General features: G+C 46.5%; 1 protein-coding gene across 9 annotated transcripts in view; it reads left to right on the top strand.

The window, feature by feature from the left end:
• Positions 1–14847, top strand: part of LOC139549445 (von Willebrand factor A domain-containing protein 5A-like) — a 45447-nt gene extending 30600 nt beyond the window's left edge. For 3 of the 9 annotated variants that reach the window (XM_071359954.1, XM_071359955.1, XM_071359947.1), the window contains 11 exons: positions 1451–1530; positions 3240–3354; positions 3516–3674; positions 3867–3970; positions 5044–5261; positions 5439–5564; positions 5725–5766; positions 5920–5973; positions 6343–6500; positions 6793–6916; positions 7189–7736. In XM_071359954.1, the coding sequence (XP_071216055.1) occupies positions 1451–1530; positions 3240–3354; positions 3516–3674; positions 3867–3970; positions 5044–5261; positions 5439–5564; positions 5725–5766; positions 5920–5973; positions 6343–6500; positions 6793–6916; positions 7189–7268 (1260 nt within the window). In that variant the 3' untranslated portion in view covers positions 7269–7736. Of the gene's footprint in view, positions 1–1450; positions 1531–3239; positions 3355–3515; positions 3675–3866; positions 3971–5043; positions 5262–5438; positions 5565–5724; positions 5767–5919; positions 5974–6342; positions 6501–6792; positions 6917–7188; positions 7737–8207; positions 8364–14691 lie in introns of those variants that run through there. The other 6 variants (XM_071359949.1, XM_071359951.1, XM_071359948.1 and 3 more) reach the window with 6 other exon arrangements.
• The last annotated feature ends 551 nt before the right edge of the window (positions 14848–15398 follow it).

The raw sequence follows: 15398 nt of genomic DNA, 5'->3' as shown, positions 1-15398 counted from the left end.
GAATACAGCTCATTGAGTGCAGTCTTAGTGCCAGCATCGGTCTGTGGTGGTATGTAGACAGCTACGAAAAATACAGATAACCCTCTAGGTAGATAGTGTGGTCTACAGCTTATCATTTAGATACTCCACCTCATGCGAGCAAAACCTGTCCTTTAGTCTGAGTCCAAATTTGAGATTTTGGGTTCCAACTGCCGTGTCTTTGTGAGATGCAGAGTAGGTGAACGGATGATCTCTGCATGTGTGGTTCCCACCGTGAAGCATGCAGGAGGTGTGGGGGTGCTTTGCTGGTGACACTGTCAGTGATTTTATTTAGAGTTCAAGGCACACTTAACCAGGACAATGACCGAACACACCTCCAAGCTGTGTAAGGGCTATTTGACCAAGAAGGAGAGTGATGGAGTGCTGAATCAGATGACCTGGCCTCCACATTCACCCGACCTCAACCCAATTGAGATGGTTTGGGATGAGTCAGCCTGCAGAGTGAAGGAAAAGCAGCCAACAAGTGCTCAGCATATGTGGGAACCCCTTCAAGACTGTTGGAAAAGCATTCCAGGTGAAGCTGGTTGAGAGAATGCCAAGAGTGTGCAAAGCTGTCAATAAGGCAAAGGGTGGCTACTTTGAAGAATCTAAAATATAAAACACTACAGGATTCCATGTGTTTTTTTCATAGTTTTGATGTCTTCACTATTATTCTACAATGTAGAAAATAGTAAAAACAAAGAAAAACCCTTGAATGAGTAAGTGTTGTAAATCTTTTGACCGGAAGTGTAAATGGTTATCAATATTAGTTATTTAATGTGTAGGCTGCTTTTTTTACTTGAAATAAAATAATGTAAGCAAAACAAAATGGCCACGTAGCTACTGCCAGCCACACAATCGTGATACACAACAGGAATCACTTCAAGTCGGCAGGCACAACACAGGAGCATTAATCGCAGGCTTACTATCGACTTGTAGCCCAATCAACCACGCAAAACTATCTCAATTGGAAGCAAATCTGCCCAATTAGCTGATTCGGTTTCCATACACCCTCTCTCGAAACACCCACTCGCCCATACTCTGGTTGTCATATTGGGCTGCAGCTACCCATACTTGCCCCATGTTGGGCACCAATGTAACACGTGTCTCCCACGGGGGCAACCAAGGTCTTAGTCCAAGAGTGAGCGCACACACAGGTTATTTTTTTGAAGTTTGCAGGCGGGGCTACCTCATCACATGACAATGACTGACTCATGTCCGCTACACTCCACTACAATGGCATGTTTAGTTACATCCAACCAAACAGTATCTTTTGAGTGTGTGGTATTTACAGTACCATGCATTTCTTACTGGGACAGCAAATAGACTTGTGTTTTTGGTTACTGAAGAAACATTCTCTGTATACTTCAAGGCTGCATGTACATTATTTAACATTAACACATGATGAACATACCCTCTCTGTCGTCCTCAGCTCTTCTTGTTCACTGATGGTGAGGTGGGGAACACCAAGGAAGTACTGGATCTGGTGAAGGCAAATGCTGGCTCTCACAGGTGGGCCCACAAGCACTGTTTCCCCTATCATTACCTAGCTATGGGAGCCCTGCTTTAACTAACTCTGTTACCTCCCACCTGAAAGGTAAGGGACAGTTCTAAAATTACTGTTATTGGGGAGTTGTCCACAATAGGGGAGTGTTGTGGTGTTTTTATTGGGCGCAGGGGAGGGTAGTTGTGTTTTTATTGGGCGCAGGGGAGGGTAATGGTGTTTTTATTGGGCGCAGGGGAGTGTTGTGGTGTTTTTATTGGGCGCAGGGGAGGGTAGTGGTGTTTTTATTGGGCGCACGGGAGGGTAGTGGTGTTTTTATTGGGCGCACGGGAGGGTAGTGGTGTTTTTATTGGGCGCACGGGAGGGTAGTGGTGTTTTTATTAGGCGCACGGGAGGGTAGTGGTGTTTTTATTGGGCGCACGGGAGGGTAGTGGTGTTTTTATTGGGCGCACGGGAGGGTAGTGGTGTTTTTATTGGGCGCACGGGAGGGTAGTGGTGTTTTTATTGGGCGCACGGGAGGGTAGTGGTGTTTTTATTGGGCGCACGGGAGGGTAGTGGTGTTTTTATTGGGCGCACGGGAGGGTAGTGGTGTTTTTATTGGGCGCACGGGAGGGTAGTGGTGTTTTTATTGGGCGCAGGGGAGGGTAGTGGTGTTTTTATTGGGCGCACGGGAGGGTAGTGGTGTTTTTATTGGGCGCACGGGAGGGTAGTGGTGTTTTTATTGGGCGCAGGGAAGGGTAGTGGTGTTTTTATTGGGCGCAGGGGAGGGTAGTGGTGTTTTTATTGGGCGCAGGGGAGGGTAGTGGTGTTTTTATTGGGCGCAGGGGAGGGTAGTGGTGTTTTTATTGGGCGCAGGGGAGGGTAGTGGTGTTTTTATTGGGCGCAGGGGAGGGTAGTGGTGTTTTTATTGGGCGCAGGGGAGGGTAGTGGTGTTTTTATTGGGCGCAGGGGAGGGTAGTGGTGTTTTTATTGGGCGCAGGGGAGGGTAGTGGTGTTTTTATTGGGCGCAGGGGAGGGTTGTGAGCAATGTCCCTTCCAAGCTGCGTGCAATAATCAGATTTCCCCTTGCTGATCATTGTCTGCAGCCGGCTCTGATCGTAGTGTAATGAGACGGGCAGGGAGAGGGAGCGCAGCTCACCTTTCTGGCCCGTAGCCCTGCGTGGCATCCACTGTGCCACAAAACATGCTGCAGTAGTAAAGATGATATCCACCTTTAGAAACAGAGGGTCGCTACTGGTATTTGTGGTGGAAATCATTCTTTTTGCATTAATACTGAAAATGTGTACATGTGGAAAAATATAAAAGGGGATGGTCATGTGAAAATATTTTCAAACATTGGGAACTGTCCCTAACTGGTTTCAATAGACTTTGTTACAGAGGCCATTGCACCTGTCTGGAAAATAAAGCCAGTGGAATCTTTGTTTACAAAGTTCTAACCACTGGTCTTTTTGACTCAAAAGATTCATTGTTAAACTTAATCTAATGTAAACCTATCCAACCTGGATGTGGGCGGCAGTGTGGGAGATTATGTAGGTTAGGGGTTTTTCACCCCTGTGAGAAAACAAAAGCTTCTGTATTGATTATTCTTCCTGTACAGTTATGTTTTAATTCAGTCAGTCCACAAGCACAAGAAAATGATACCAGTGATTTGTTTGATAGCCTTATTTTGGTATTTGACAACAACAATAATACTGTTTCCTGGGTGTGCCCCTGCTAGGTGCTTCTCCTTTGGGATTGGAGAGGGGGCCAGCTCTGCTCTCATCTCTGGGGTGGCCAAGCAGGGCGGAGGGCACGCACAGTTTATCACAGGACAGGACAGGATGCAGCCCAAAGTAAGAGAGTGAGAGGGTGAGAGGGTAAGAGGGTGGGAAAGTGTGTGTGTGCATACGTAAAGAGGGCTGTGTTGGTTAGAAATGTTTTCATCACCTGCCTTGTTCTCTCTACCGCTTCTTCTCTCTCCCTCTTCCCCTCCCTCCCTCCCTCCCTCCCTCAGGTGATGCAGTCCCTCCGGTTTGCCCTGCAGCCGGCTGTGGTGGACATCTCAGTCAAGTGGAATGTCCCAAAGGGGGTGTCTGTCACCCCTCTGTCTCCACCAATCAGAGTGCTCTTCCAGGGTCAAAGGGCACTGCTGTATGCCCAGCTCACTGGGAAGGTGAGGGCTCTGCCTTCTCCTGTTATGAGTGTTAATATTGTTTAACATACAGTATGTCAATGTTCAAAGGGCACTGGAAAGGTCATAACTATTTGTTTGGTCACGGTCCACGTGTTTCACTCAACCCCATATTTCCTTGTTTTCTCTCTATATCGTTCTGCCTCTCTGTCTTTCTCTATCTCCTTATCTCAGAGCTCAGGGGACACAGAGGGCTCAGTGACAGTGAAGTACAGCCTGGCTGAGCAGCCTGTTGAGAACCAGCTGAGCTTCAGTCTCAAGCCTACAGAGGACACTGGGTAAAAACAACACTGTTTATACTATTTACAGTGTGCAGGCCTTGGTCAGATACATTAAGGGAATGTGCCACCACTTACAGACAAGACTGCCATGACCCTCCATTAACAGAAACAGTGCCAGCACTACTAATGCATTTCAGCTATGTAGTATGATTTGATACCCCCATCCCATCATCAACCCTCCTCTCTTAAGCTCTCTATCCCTCCTCTCCCCCACTCCAACATCTTAATCTCTCTATCCCTCCTCTCCCCCACTCCAACATCTTAATCTCTCTATCCCTCCTCTCCCCCACTCCAACATCTTAATCTCTCTATCCCTCATCTCCTTCACCCCACCATCTATACCTCTCCATCCCTCCTCTCCCCCACTCCATCTTAATCTCTCTATCCCTCCTCTCCCCCACTCCATCTTAATCTCTCTATCCCTCCTCTCCCTCACCCCACCATCTATACCTCTCTATCCCTCCTCTTCCCCACTCCATCTTAATCTCTCTATCCCTCCTCTCCCCCACTCCATCTTAATCTCTCTATCCCTCCTCTCCTTCACCCCACCATCTATACCTCTCTATCCCTCCTCTCCCCCACTCCATCTTAATCTCTCTATCCCTCCTCTCCTTCACCCCACCATCTATACCTCTCTATCCCTGCTCTCCCCCACTCCAACATCTTAATCTCTCTATCCCTCCTCTCCCCCACTCCAACATCTTAATCTCTCCATCCCTCCTCTCCCTCACCCCACCATCTATACCTCTCTATCCCTCCTCTCCCTCACCCCACCATCTATACCTCTCTATCCCTCCTCTCCCTCACCCCACCATCTATACCTCTCTATCCCTCCTCTCCCTCACCCCACCATCTATACCTCTCTATCCCTCCTCTCCCCCACTCCAACATCTTAATCTCTCTATCCCTCCTCTCCCTCACCCCACCATCTATACCTCTCTATCCCTCCTCTCCCTCACCCCAACATCTTAATCTCTCTATCCCTCCTCTCCCCCACTCCAACATCTTAATCTCTCTATCCCTCCTCTCCCCCACTCCACCATCTTAATCTCTCTATCCCTCCTCTCCAGACTGACCGTCCACAGGCTGGGGGCTCGAACCCTGATCCGCTTCCTGGAGATGGAAGAGAGACAGGGGGATGGGGAGAAGAAGGGAGTGAAAGAGAAGGTGGTAGAGCTCAGTGTTCAATCAGGAGTGAGCAGTGCCTTTACTGCCTTCATCGCTGTCCACAAAGTAGATGGAGAGGCTGTGCAAGGACCGATGCTACGCAGACAAGTCCCCACGCCAAGTGAGTGAGTGAGTGTGTGTGTGTGACAGCGGCTGTGCAAAGAAATGATTTAATTCAGATTTGATGTATAGTGTGGAATGTGTTATAGGTGCGAGCTAATTCATAAATGTGTTCTGTGTGTGTTCCTATACGTTTGTACCCAGTGACCTGTGTGTTGTTTTTTTCCTTCTTTCTCAGTGTTGTGTCAGAGATCCAGGACCATGTCCTTGCTGCGTAGCTCGGCTATGCCAGGGAGGATGCAGGGTAGTATGGCTATGCACCAGAGGATGTACAGGGGTCTAAAGGGAGCTTTACTGGGAAAAGGTCTGTGGTACTTTACAGCACAAGGACTTTACCACTGTTTTTACAGTTAGGGTTAGGGTGACCCAGTTAACCACTGGTGCTATAACGGAACAGTTAAGGTACTAGGTATGTGACCGTTTCGGTCATTTGTAACTATTCTGACCATTTGTTGTCCCATCAGACTCTGGTGATGATGTATCAGACTCTGACATAAACTACAGAGGTAATTTTAAAGGTTCATGTCTGTGTTAACCTCATTTCAAGTACCTGTTATTCACATGGGAATTGTAACACAGTTTGATACTCCCCAAAGCGTATCTATTTATTGTGATTGTATTACTTAAGCCCAGTATAAGGACTTTAGCACTGTTTTTAGGGTATATGGGTTTTCGTCGTCCGAGGAAGAGGAATGGGACGAAAGTGCAGCGTGGTAAGTGTTCATTACTTTTTATTTAAACTGAACACTAAACAAAAACAACAAAGTGAATAACCGAAACTGAAACAGTCCTGTCAGGTGCAAAACACTAAACAGAAGATCAACTACCCACAAAAACCATGTGGGAAAAAGCTACCTAAGTATGGTTCTCAATCAGAGACAACGATAGACAGCTGCCTCTGATTGAGAACCACACCCTGACCAAACCAAAATAGAGACATAAAAAGCTCTCTACGGTCAGGGCGTGACATAGGGTTAGGGTGACCCAGTTAGCCACTGGTGCTATAATAGAACAGTTAAGGTATTAGGTATGTAACCGTTTCGATCAGTTGTAACCATTCTGACCATTTGTTGACCCATCAGACTCTGACTGTCCAGCCCCAGCCTCTGATCCTGCAATGGACCCTCTCCTCCAGCTGATCTCCCTCCAGAAGGCCTCTGGTTCCTGGGTCCTGGAGGCAGCGTTGGCTGAGGTGCTGGGGAAGACTGAGGAGGAGGTGGCCAAGCCAAAGCCTGCACCGGTAGGTCCACAGAAATAAACTGAGACTCAGCAATATGAGCGTGCTGCAAGACTCTGCACTCACACAGAGTATCTGCATGTATGCTCTGTAGAAAGGCCATCAGCTCTGGACAAAGGCATGATGACCATTGAACTGAATCTCACCATGATTCCCATGATTCAGTATCCTTATCTTCTGCCTCCTTCCTCGCTTTCTCATCATCTCTCTTTCTCTTTCCTTTACTCTCTCACTCCATCTGTCTTTGTGTGTGGTTCTGTCTCTCTCGCGGTCTCTCTCTCTCTCACTCACTCAGGTGGACCAGGAGGTGTGGGCCACGGTTCTAGCCCTGGTATGGCTCTATGGGTTCAAGATGGAGGCTCAGGAGGAGTGGCAGTTTCTGGCCATGAAGGCAGTATCATGGATCCAGGCTCAGAAAGGTAGCTATAGCTCACTCTCATAGACCTGGCATCTAAACTCTTGGCCTTCGTCTCACCTGATTGGAAATAAATTGTTTAGGTGAAAGCAATTTCCTGGTTGGGATCCACTGTATTACTTAAATTACAAATATTTGTATTTTGAGTATAATCATTCACAATACAATGTTTGTGGTATTTTGTCTTCTAACAAGTGTTTGAAGATGCATTTTGTCCACCCTTGTCCCCATAATGCCACAGTATAATGATCCCTGTCCTGGTAATGTGTGTTTCAGCAGCCAGTGTGTCCGAGTGTGTCCAGGCTGGGAACACCCTTCTGGGTTGCCAGGTGCAGAAAGAAACCCTGGGATTCTGAGACGTTCACCCTGGCTGTCCCCCACATTCCTGCTACTCTACCTGGGGTAAGATATACATGCAAACCCACCTGCTCCTGGTCCCCTCCTCAAAGCAACATGGTGGAACTAGCTACTGTACTGGTCTGAACAAGCCTAATTATCAACCTCTTACCTATATTAGCCTACTGTCATTTAATGTAGGGGCACTTATGTATCTCAATGTATTGGTTGTTATTAACATATCAACATGAATCTATGTATTACATATACAGCTATACTTGTTAGACTTTGCTTTGGTTATCAATTCCATAAAGCCTACTGGAAACAATGTGTTAACAGTACTTGTCATCACTAACCAAAATGCTTGGTAAAATGGAAAGCAAGATGAGTGCCTTTACTGTGTGATCATGTAACACTGTCTATATTCATGTATTTCCTCATATTTTACCACTGTACTTAAATCATATGATAAAATCAATGATATTCTACATGTTGATTGGTCATTTCATCTATTTTATTAATGACTCCACTCTGTTCCTTCTGCATGGAACTCAATGATATTCTATATCTTTATTGGTAATTTTATCTATTTTATTAATGACACCAACCTCTGTTCCTTCTTCATGGAACCTAGATCAGGAGTGGCCAACCCCTCCTGGAGAGCCACTGGGTGTGCAGGCTTTTGTTTCCGCCCTGCTCTAAGGGGTTTAATCTGGGCTGGAACAGAAACCTGAACCTCCAGTAGCTCTCCAGTAGTGTTCGGTAACTCCTGATGAAGAAGAGTAGGGAGGCTAGAAGACCACGTTGAATATAGGTCAGTGTGTTATGATACTTGAAGGCAGAATTATTCACAGACATATACTATGTTTACTACCCAGTTCCTTTACCGTATCCTGAGAAGCTCACCAACCATTCCTACTTGTTGCTTAGTAACGCTGGACCTTTTACCCCATCTACAGGCACAAGACAGGAGAACATCTCTGTACTACAGTGAATGTGTCGCTCCAGCCATTCCCTCGCTGCATGTCTCAATCACATTTTATTGTATATTTATACATATTTAGCAGATGTTACTGTGGGTGTAGCGAAATGCTTGTGTTCCTAGTTCCAACAGTGCAGTAATATCTAACAATTCACAATACACACGTCTAAAAGTAAAGTAATGGAATTAAGAAATATATAAATATTAGGATGTGCAATGTCGGAGTGGCATTGACTAAAATACAGTAGAATGAATAGAATACAATATATTTCATATGAAATGAGTGAAGCCGTATGTAAACATGAATAAAGTGACTAGTGGTCCATTATTAAAGTGACCAGTGATTCCATGTCCATGTATACAGTGCAGCAGCCTCTAAGGTGCAGGGTTAAGATAGATGTTTTTCAGTCTCTGTCCCAGCTTTGATGCACCTGTACTGACCTCGCCTTCTGGATGATAACGGGGTGAACAGGCCGTGATTCGGGTGGTTGATGTCCTTGATGATCTTTTTGGCCTTCCTGTGACATCTGGTGCCGTAGGTGTCCTGAAAGGCAGGCAGTGTGCGTTGGGCAGACCGCACTACCCTCTGGAGAGCCCTGCGGTTGCGGGCGATGCAGATGCCATACCAGGCGGTGATACAGCCCGACAGGATGCTCTGTTGTGCATCTGTAAAGGTTTGTGGGGGTCTTGAGGGCCAAGCTGAATTTCTTCAGCCTCCTGAAGTTGAAGAGGCGTTGTTGCGTTTTCTTCACCACACTGTGTGCACCATTTCAGATTGTCAGTGATGTATATACTGAGGAACTCAAAGCTTTTCACCTTCTCCTCTGCGGTCCTGTCGATCGGGGCATGCTCCCTCTGCTTTTGCCTTTAGTCCACGATCAGCTCCTTGGTTTTGTTGACGTTGAGGTTATTTTCTTGGCACCACTCCACCAGGGCCATCACCTCCCTGTAGGCTGTCTCATCATTGTTGGTTATCAGGCCTGCTACTGTTGTGTAGTCTGCAAACTTGATGATTGAGTTGGAGGCATGCGGGGCCACGCAGTCATGGGTGAACAGGGAGTACAGGAGAGGGCTAAGCACACACCCTTGTGGGGCCCCAGTGTTGAGGGTCAGCGAAGTGGAGAGGTTGTTTCCTACCTTCACCACCTGGGGGCAGCCCTTCAGAAAGCCCAGGACCCAGTTGCACAGGGAGGGGTTGAGACCCAGGACCTCCAGCTTGATGATGAGCTTGGAGGGTACTATGGTGTTGAATGCTGAGCTGTAGTCAATGAACAGCATTCTTACATAGGTATAATTTTTGTCCAGATGGGATAGGGCAGTGTGCAGTGTGATGGCGATTGCGTCATCTGTGGACCGGTTGGGGCGGTATACAAACTGAAGTGGATCTAGGGTGGCCGGTAAAGTGGTGGTGATATGATCCTTGATTAGCCTCTCAAAGCACTTCATGATGACAGAAGTGAGTGCTTGGGGCGGTAGTCATTTAGCTCAGTTATCTTTGCCTTCTCGGGTACAGGAACAATGGTAGCCATCTTGAAGCATGTGGAGGCAACAGACTGGGATAGGGAGTGATTAAATATGTCTGTAAACACACCAGCCAGCTGGTCTGCGCATGCTCTGAGGAAGCGACTAAGGATGCCATCTGGGCTTGCAGCTTTGCGTGGGCTAACATGTTTAAATGTTTTACTCATGTCAGCCACTGAGAAGGAGAGGGGGGGCCGCAGTCTTTGTTAGCGTTCCGCGACGGTGGCACTGTATTATCCTCAAAGCGGACAAAGAAGGTGTTTAGTTTGTCTGGAAGCGTGACGTCGGTGTCCGTGACGTGGCTGTGTTTGTTTTCGTAGTCTGTGATTACCTGTAGACCCTGCCACATACGTCTCATGTCTGAGCCGTTGAATTACAACTCCACCTTGTCCCTGTACCGGCATTTTGCTTGTTTGATTACCTTGCAGAGCGAATAACTACACTGTTTATATTCAGCCATATCTCCAGACCTCTCTTTTGCAGTGGATCTCAGTTTCAGTTTTACGTGAATGCCACCATCCATCCACGGTTTCTGGTTAGGGTAGGTTTTAATGGTCACAGTGGGTACAACGTCTCCAATACACTTATTTATAAAACGCACTCACCAAGTCAGTGTATAGGTCAATATTGTCCTCTGAGGCTGATCGGAACATATTCCAGTCCGCGTGATCAAAACAATCTTGGAGAGTGGCTTCCGATTGGTCAGGCCAGCGTCGAATGGTTCTCGTCACTGGTACATCCTGTTTGAGTTTCTGCCTATAAGCCGGGACGAGCAAGATGGCGTCGTGGTCGGATTTTCCAAAGGGAGGGCTTTGTATGCATTGCGGAAGTTAGAGTAGTAGGGGTCGAGAGTATTAGCCCTACGTGTCATACTGAAAGATTAGTGGAATCTGTGTGGGTAGCTGGACAGGTAGGATGACTGACAGTGAAGGTGAACAAGTGGTCACGTGTCAGGTGACAGAGGAATGGATGAGACTGAGGCAGGAATTCCTTTAACCATAAAGTGGTATATTTACTGAGAAGCCTGTGCTGCATAACAAAGGAAACAAAACCATGTATCCAATCAAATTCATAATCACAAAGATCAAATCATAACAAGCATTCATGATTAACATAATTATGGAATTCAACAATCCAGTTCATTAAGAAGTCAATAGTAATCATCCGTGAGTCATTTAGGCTCGTAACTATTTATCATAAATCATGAAAGAATACAAACCGTGAATGGTGATTCAATCTATAATCCCAATTAGTTTGATATCAAAGTCGATCAGTTAGCAAACAATGACGTTTCTCATTTCACCCTTTCAATTGTCTTCATGTGTACATGTAATTAATTTCATTACATGTTAACCATATCGATTGCATAATTGGCCTATGAGGATCCGTAGGGCCGTGATCCTTGACAATTCACATTACACAATATGTTTGAAGCATGCCCTCCAAGCTGCGCGGTAATAACTATAAACAATAACTGATGGCCCACACTCCCGATCGCAACAGATAGTTCAGATGAAAGGTAACAGAGTCGGTGGACTTACGTGGATTCATGGACGCACAGAACTTCTGGAGCAGACGGAGTTAAGCAGCGAGATCAGGCGATGGCGTTTTCCTCCTTTTATGGGGATGAGATCTGTCGGTCATTGCCACCTGACCTAATTAAAGCGCTCTGGCCCAGCTGAGCAAGTGGCCATGAATTAAAGGATTATTCCACCAACTCCATGGGCCTTTTCTACACATACAATCAATTAGCTGATAAAATGTAGGTAGCATTGTTCTCAAATTTGCTTTGTTAAATTCCCCAGCTACAATAAATGCAGCCTCCGGATATATCGTTTCCAGTTTACATAGAGTCGAGTGAAGTTCCTTGAGGGCCGTCTTGGTGATCGCTTGAGGGAGGGGAGGGTGGGGGTGTACACAGCTGTGACTAATAACTGAGGAGAATTCTCTTGGTAGGTAGAATGGCCGACATTTGATTGTAAGGAATTCTAGGTCGGGTGAGCAGAAGGACTTGAGTTCCTGTATGTTGTTATGATTACACCAAGAGTTGTTAATCATAAAGCATACACCCCTTCCTCTTCCTCTTCCCAGAGAGGTGTTTATCTCTGTCGGCGCGATGCATGGAGAAGCCCGGTGGCTGAACCGATTCCGACAACATATCCCGAGAGAGCCATGTTTCCGTGAAACAAACAATGTTACAATCTCAGATGTCAAGAGACTGGACATTGGCGAGTAGTATACTTGGGAGTGTAGAGCGATGTGCCCGTTTTCGAAGCCTGACCAGAAGACCGCTCAGTCTGCCTCTTCTGCGTCACTGTTGTTTTCGGTCAGCTGCTGGGATTAGATCCATTGTCCTGGGTGGTGGTCCGAAGAGAGGATCTGCTTGGGGAAAGTCATATTCCTGGTCGCAATGTTGGTAAATTGACGTTGCTCTTATATCCAGTAGTTCTTCCCGGCTGTATGTAATAAGACTTAAGAATTCATGGGGTAACAATGTAAGAAATAATACTGTAATGAAACAGGCAGGGAGCAGGTCTCGAACCCTCGACCTTCTAGCCCGAAGTCCGGCGCGCTATCGACTGTGCCGGAAAAGCATGCTCGTGCTGCAGGGTCGATTTCCGTGATTATAAACCCAGGGTCGTTGCAATACATTAAAAAAAAATACTGCATAGTTTCCTAAGAACGCGAAGTGTTCGCGCCATTTTATTAATCTAACTTTTGCTTAGTAACACTGGACATTTAACCCCATCTAGAGGTGCGAAACAGGAAAACATATATGTACTACAGTTTCTATGTCGCTCCTGCCCTATAGGGCGCACTGGTGAGTCTATTTAGCCTCATCCTCTGTCTGAGCTCTATTGCAGTTTGCCACGTAATCGCCCGAGTTCAGAGCACATGCCGCGTTCACTTGCTAGTCAGAACTAGGAAACTTCAGACTTGCTAACTGGTTGTAGTTGCTGTATACACGTGTCGCGTTTAAGCAGTTATAGCAAGTCGGAAATGTCCGAGTTTCCCAGTCCCGACCAGTAAAGAACGCGGCAATAGACATAGGTACAAGGGGCAGTCTGCGGAGTGAGTAGCAGAGCAACAGAAGCCTGGTGAAACTGGACGAGATCACACGGGCAAAACCGAAGTGCATAACGTTACAAATTCAAGGTGGATGTTATTTTCCTTTCTTTTGTGAAAACAAAACATTGACACGTGGATATTGTTAATTGAGTAGGTAAGTAAAAGTATCTTGAAGTAACGCTACTTGGCTAGCAATCTCGTTATATTTTCGACTGGGAGAGGTGGAGCAAGTATGAGCCAACGTCAATAACGTTATGGCTGGCTACAGGATTCCAGCTAGCTAACATTAGGGGATAAGCTAGTTAGCTACCGTTAGGCTACACGAAAATCGAAACCATGTTTTCGGCGTTGAAGTTCTTAACGTAGTTAGTTGCTATCAGGCTAATGATTTGTGAAATATACGCTGACGATGAATTATTACATTATCGCCTATATTAGTCGGTCACATGTAGAGGAGTTGTTGAACTACGAGGAAGGTAAGGGGGAAAACTATCAACTAATTACGTGACATTACACTTTTTTATGGTGGCATTCCTGTCGACTACTTGTGGACCTTTCTCGTCGAGAACCAAAGACAAGGCGAACTAGCTAAATACTTACGGTCTACATGAACATAAGTGGTAACTAAGTGGCTTCATATTAACAACATGCTGTGCACATATTATCTACCCGTGTGGACAACCGCTGTAAATTAAGCTTTATATCTTGCTGAACACCAGGTGGTTTGGTATCTACCTGTTACACATACACTACATGACCAAAAGTATGTGGACACCTGCTCGTCGAACATCTCACTCCAAAATCATGGGCATTCATATGGAGTTGCCCCCCTCTTGCTACCCCTCTTACTACTCCTCTCTTTTGGGAAATGCGGTTCACTAGATGTTGGGACATTGTTCCGGCGACTTGCTTCCATTCAGCCACAGGAGCATTAGTGAGGTCGGGCACTGATGTTGGATGATTAGGCCTGGCTCGCAGTCGGTGTTCCAATTCATCCCAAAGGAGTCCGATGGAGGTTGTCTGCAGCAACCTCCTAGAATGTTTCAGGCACTACAACACTGCAGAATATTGAGAATGGGCCTTGGCCTTCACCAGTCTCCCAGAATCCACAGTATATTATCTAAAGGAGAATATGACATGAAGGCCTTGCCTATACAATGAGGAAATTTACACTGCATCACTTTATGTAGCCTGGACTGCAGCATCCAAGATGTCTGAAGTGACCCTTTTTTTTTTTGTACGTTAAGTAACAACAACAACAATGTGCAGCAGTTCTGCTGCCCTGTGTGTGGTTGCCATAGCGACGGGTGTCATTTCTCTTCTGAGATCTTGCGTGAAAGCGTTGCCATTACGCTTCGATCACATTGCATTTTGGTACGCCAGAATTACATTAATTTCCAATGAAATGCTGCGTTTGACTTGCAGCATTGCATTGCGGAGGCAGTTGCAGTGCCTTCAGTGTGGCGCATATCAAACTGTATGTGTAGATGGCTTGACAGAAATGGTAGCACTATTTTAGGTAGTACTATTTTGTGCAATAACTGTCGGTGTGACCGACGTGTTAGACGTGCTGGGCGGGGCACAGAAGGATGAACTGTATAATGGTCAATTAGTAGCATTTTTAGGAGTGGTCATTTTGACCACTTTTGTGGATTTGGCTAACTGTGTAATATAGATATGTAGTTCTCTTGTCTCACTTAAGTCCAAGTCAGACTTAACCCAAGATGGCAATAAATTAATCTTAATACATAGTCCTAGCCTGATTTAGTTAAGTATAGTAACCAACCCCATTATTAGTTCATAGTGTGATTGACAGACTGTCTGATAGAAAACAACATGTTCATTAATGCATGTTCTCCTCCTGCTCACAGGTGCGTGCCAGTGGTGTTGGCAAGCAAGTGGACTGCCACCGACTGCACCTCCAGAACTGTGGTGGCAGTCACTGCACCTGCAGGTGTTGTCTGATAGATTTGGCAGAGCCTAGCTGAGTGCTGCAGTGTGTCCACCCAGGGAGGGAACCACCATGAGGCAGCTGAAGGGGAAGCCCAAGAAGGAGACGTCCAGGGACAAGAAGGAGCGTAAGGCGGCCATGCAGGAGGCCCGGTCGCAGGTGGCCACAGTGGTTCTACCCACGCTGGCTGTGGTGGTGCTGCTCATCGTAGTCTTTGTCTACGTGGCCACCATGCCCAGAGCCATAGAGTAGTGACCAGTTCCACACCCCTCACCTTGGCTTAACCCCTCACCTTGGCCCTAACCCCTCAATGTTAGTATGTCTGTAGGTTCTTAATAGGTATAAGCAGTGTGAGGGTCCTCGAACGCTGTTCCTGGAGAGCTACCGTCCTGTAGGTCTTCATTCCACCTGTTCCTGGAGAACTTAAACCTACAGGATGGTAGCTCTCCAGGAACAGCGTTGGAGAGCCCTGAGCAGTGTAGTAGTAATTCCACCATAGGAGCAATATCTAATAGATCTGGGCCAAGGGGAAGGGTAGGGACCGGCTCTAAGATGGCTGGGCCCCAATTGGGATGCATGCCCCTGCCCTGCCACCATGGACTGGGTCCCAATTTACCCAGAGACTTG

This window comes from Salvelinus alpinus, chromosome 22 (assembly GCF_045679555.1).
Source record: "Salvelinus alpinus chromosome 22, SLU_Salpinus.1, whole genome shotgun sequence".
Classification (NCBI taxonomy): Eukaryota; Metazoa; Chordata; class Actinopteri; order Salmoniformes; family Salmonidae; genus Salvelinus; species Salvelinus alpinus.
Note: the sequence above shows the minus strand (reverse complement) of the source record. Positions and strands in the feature narration are given on the sequence as shown.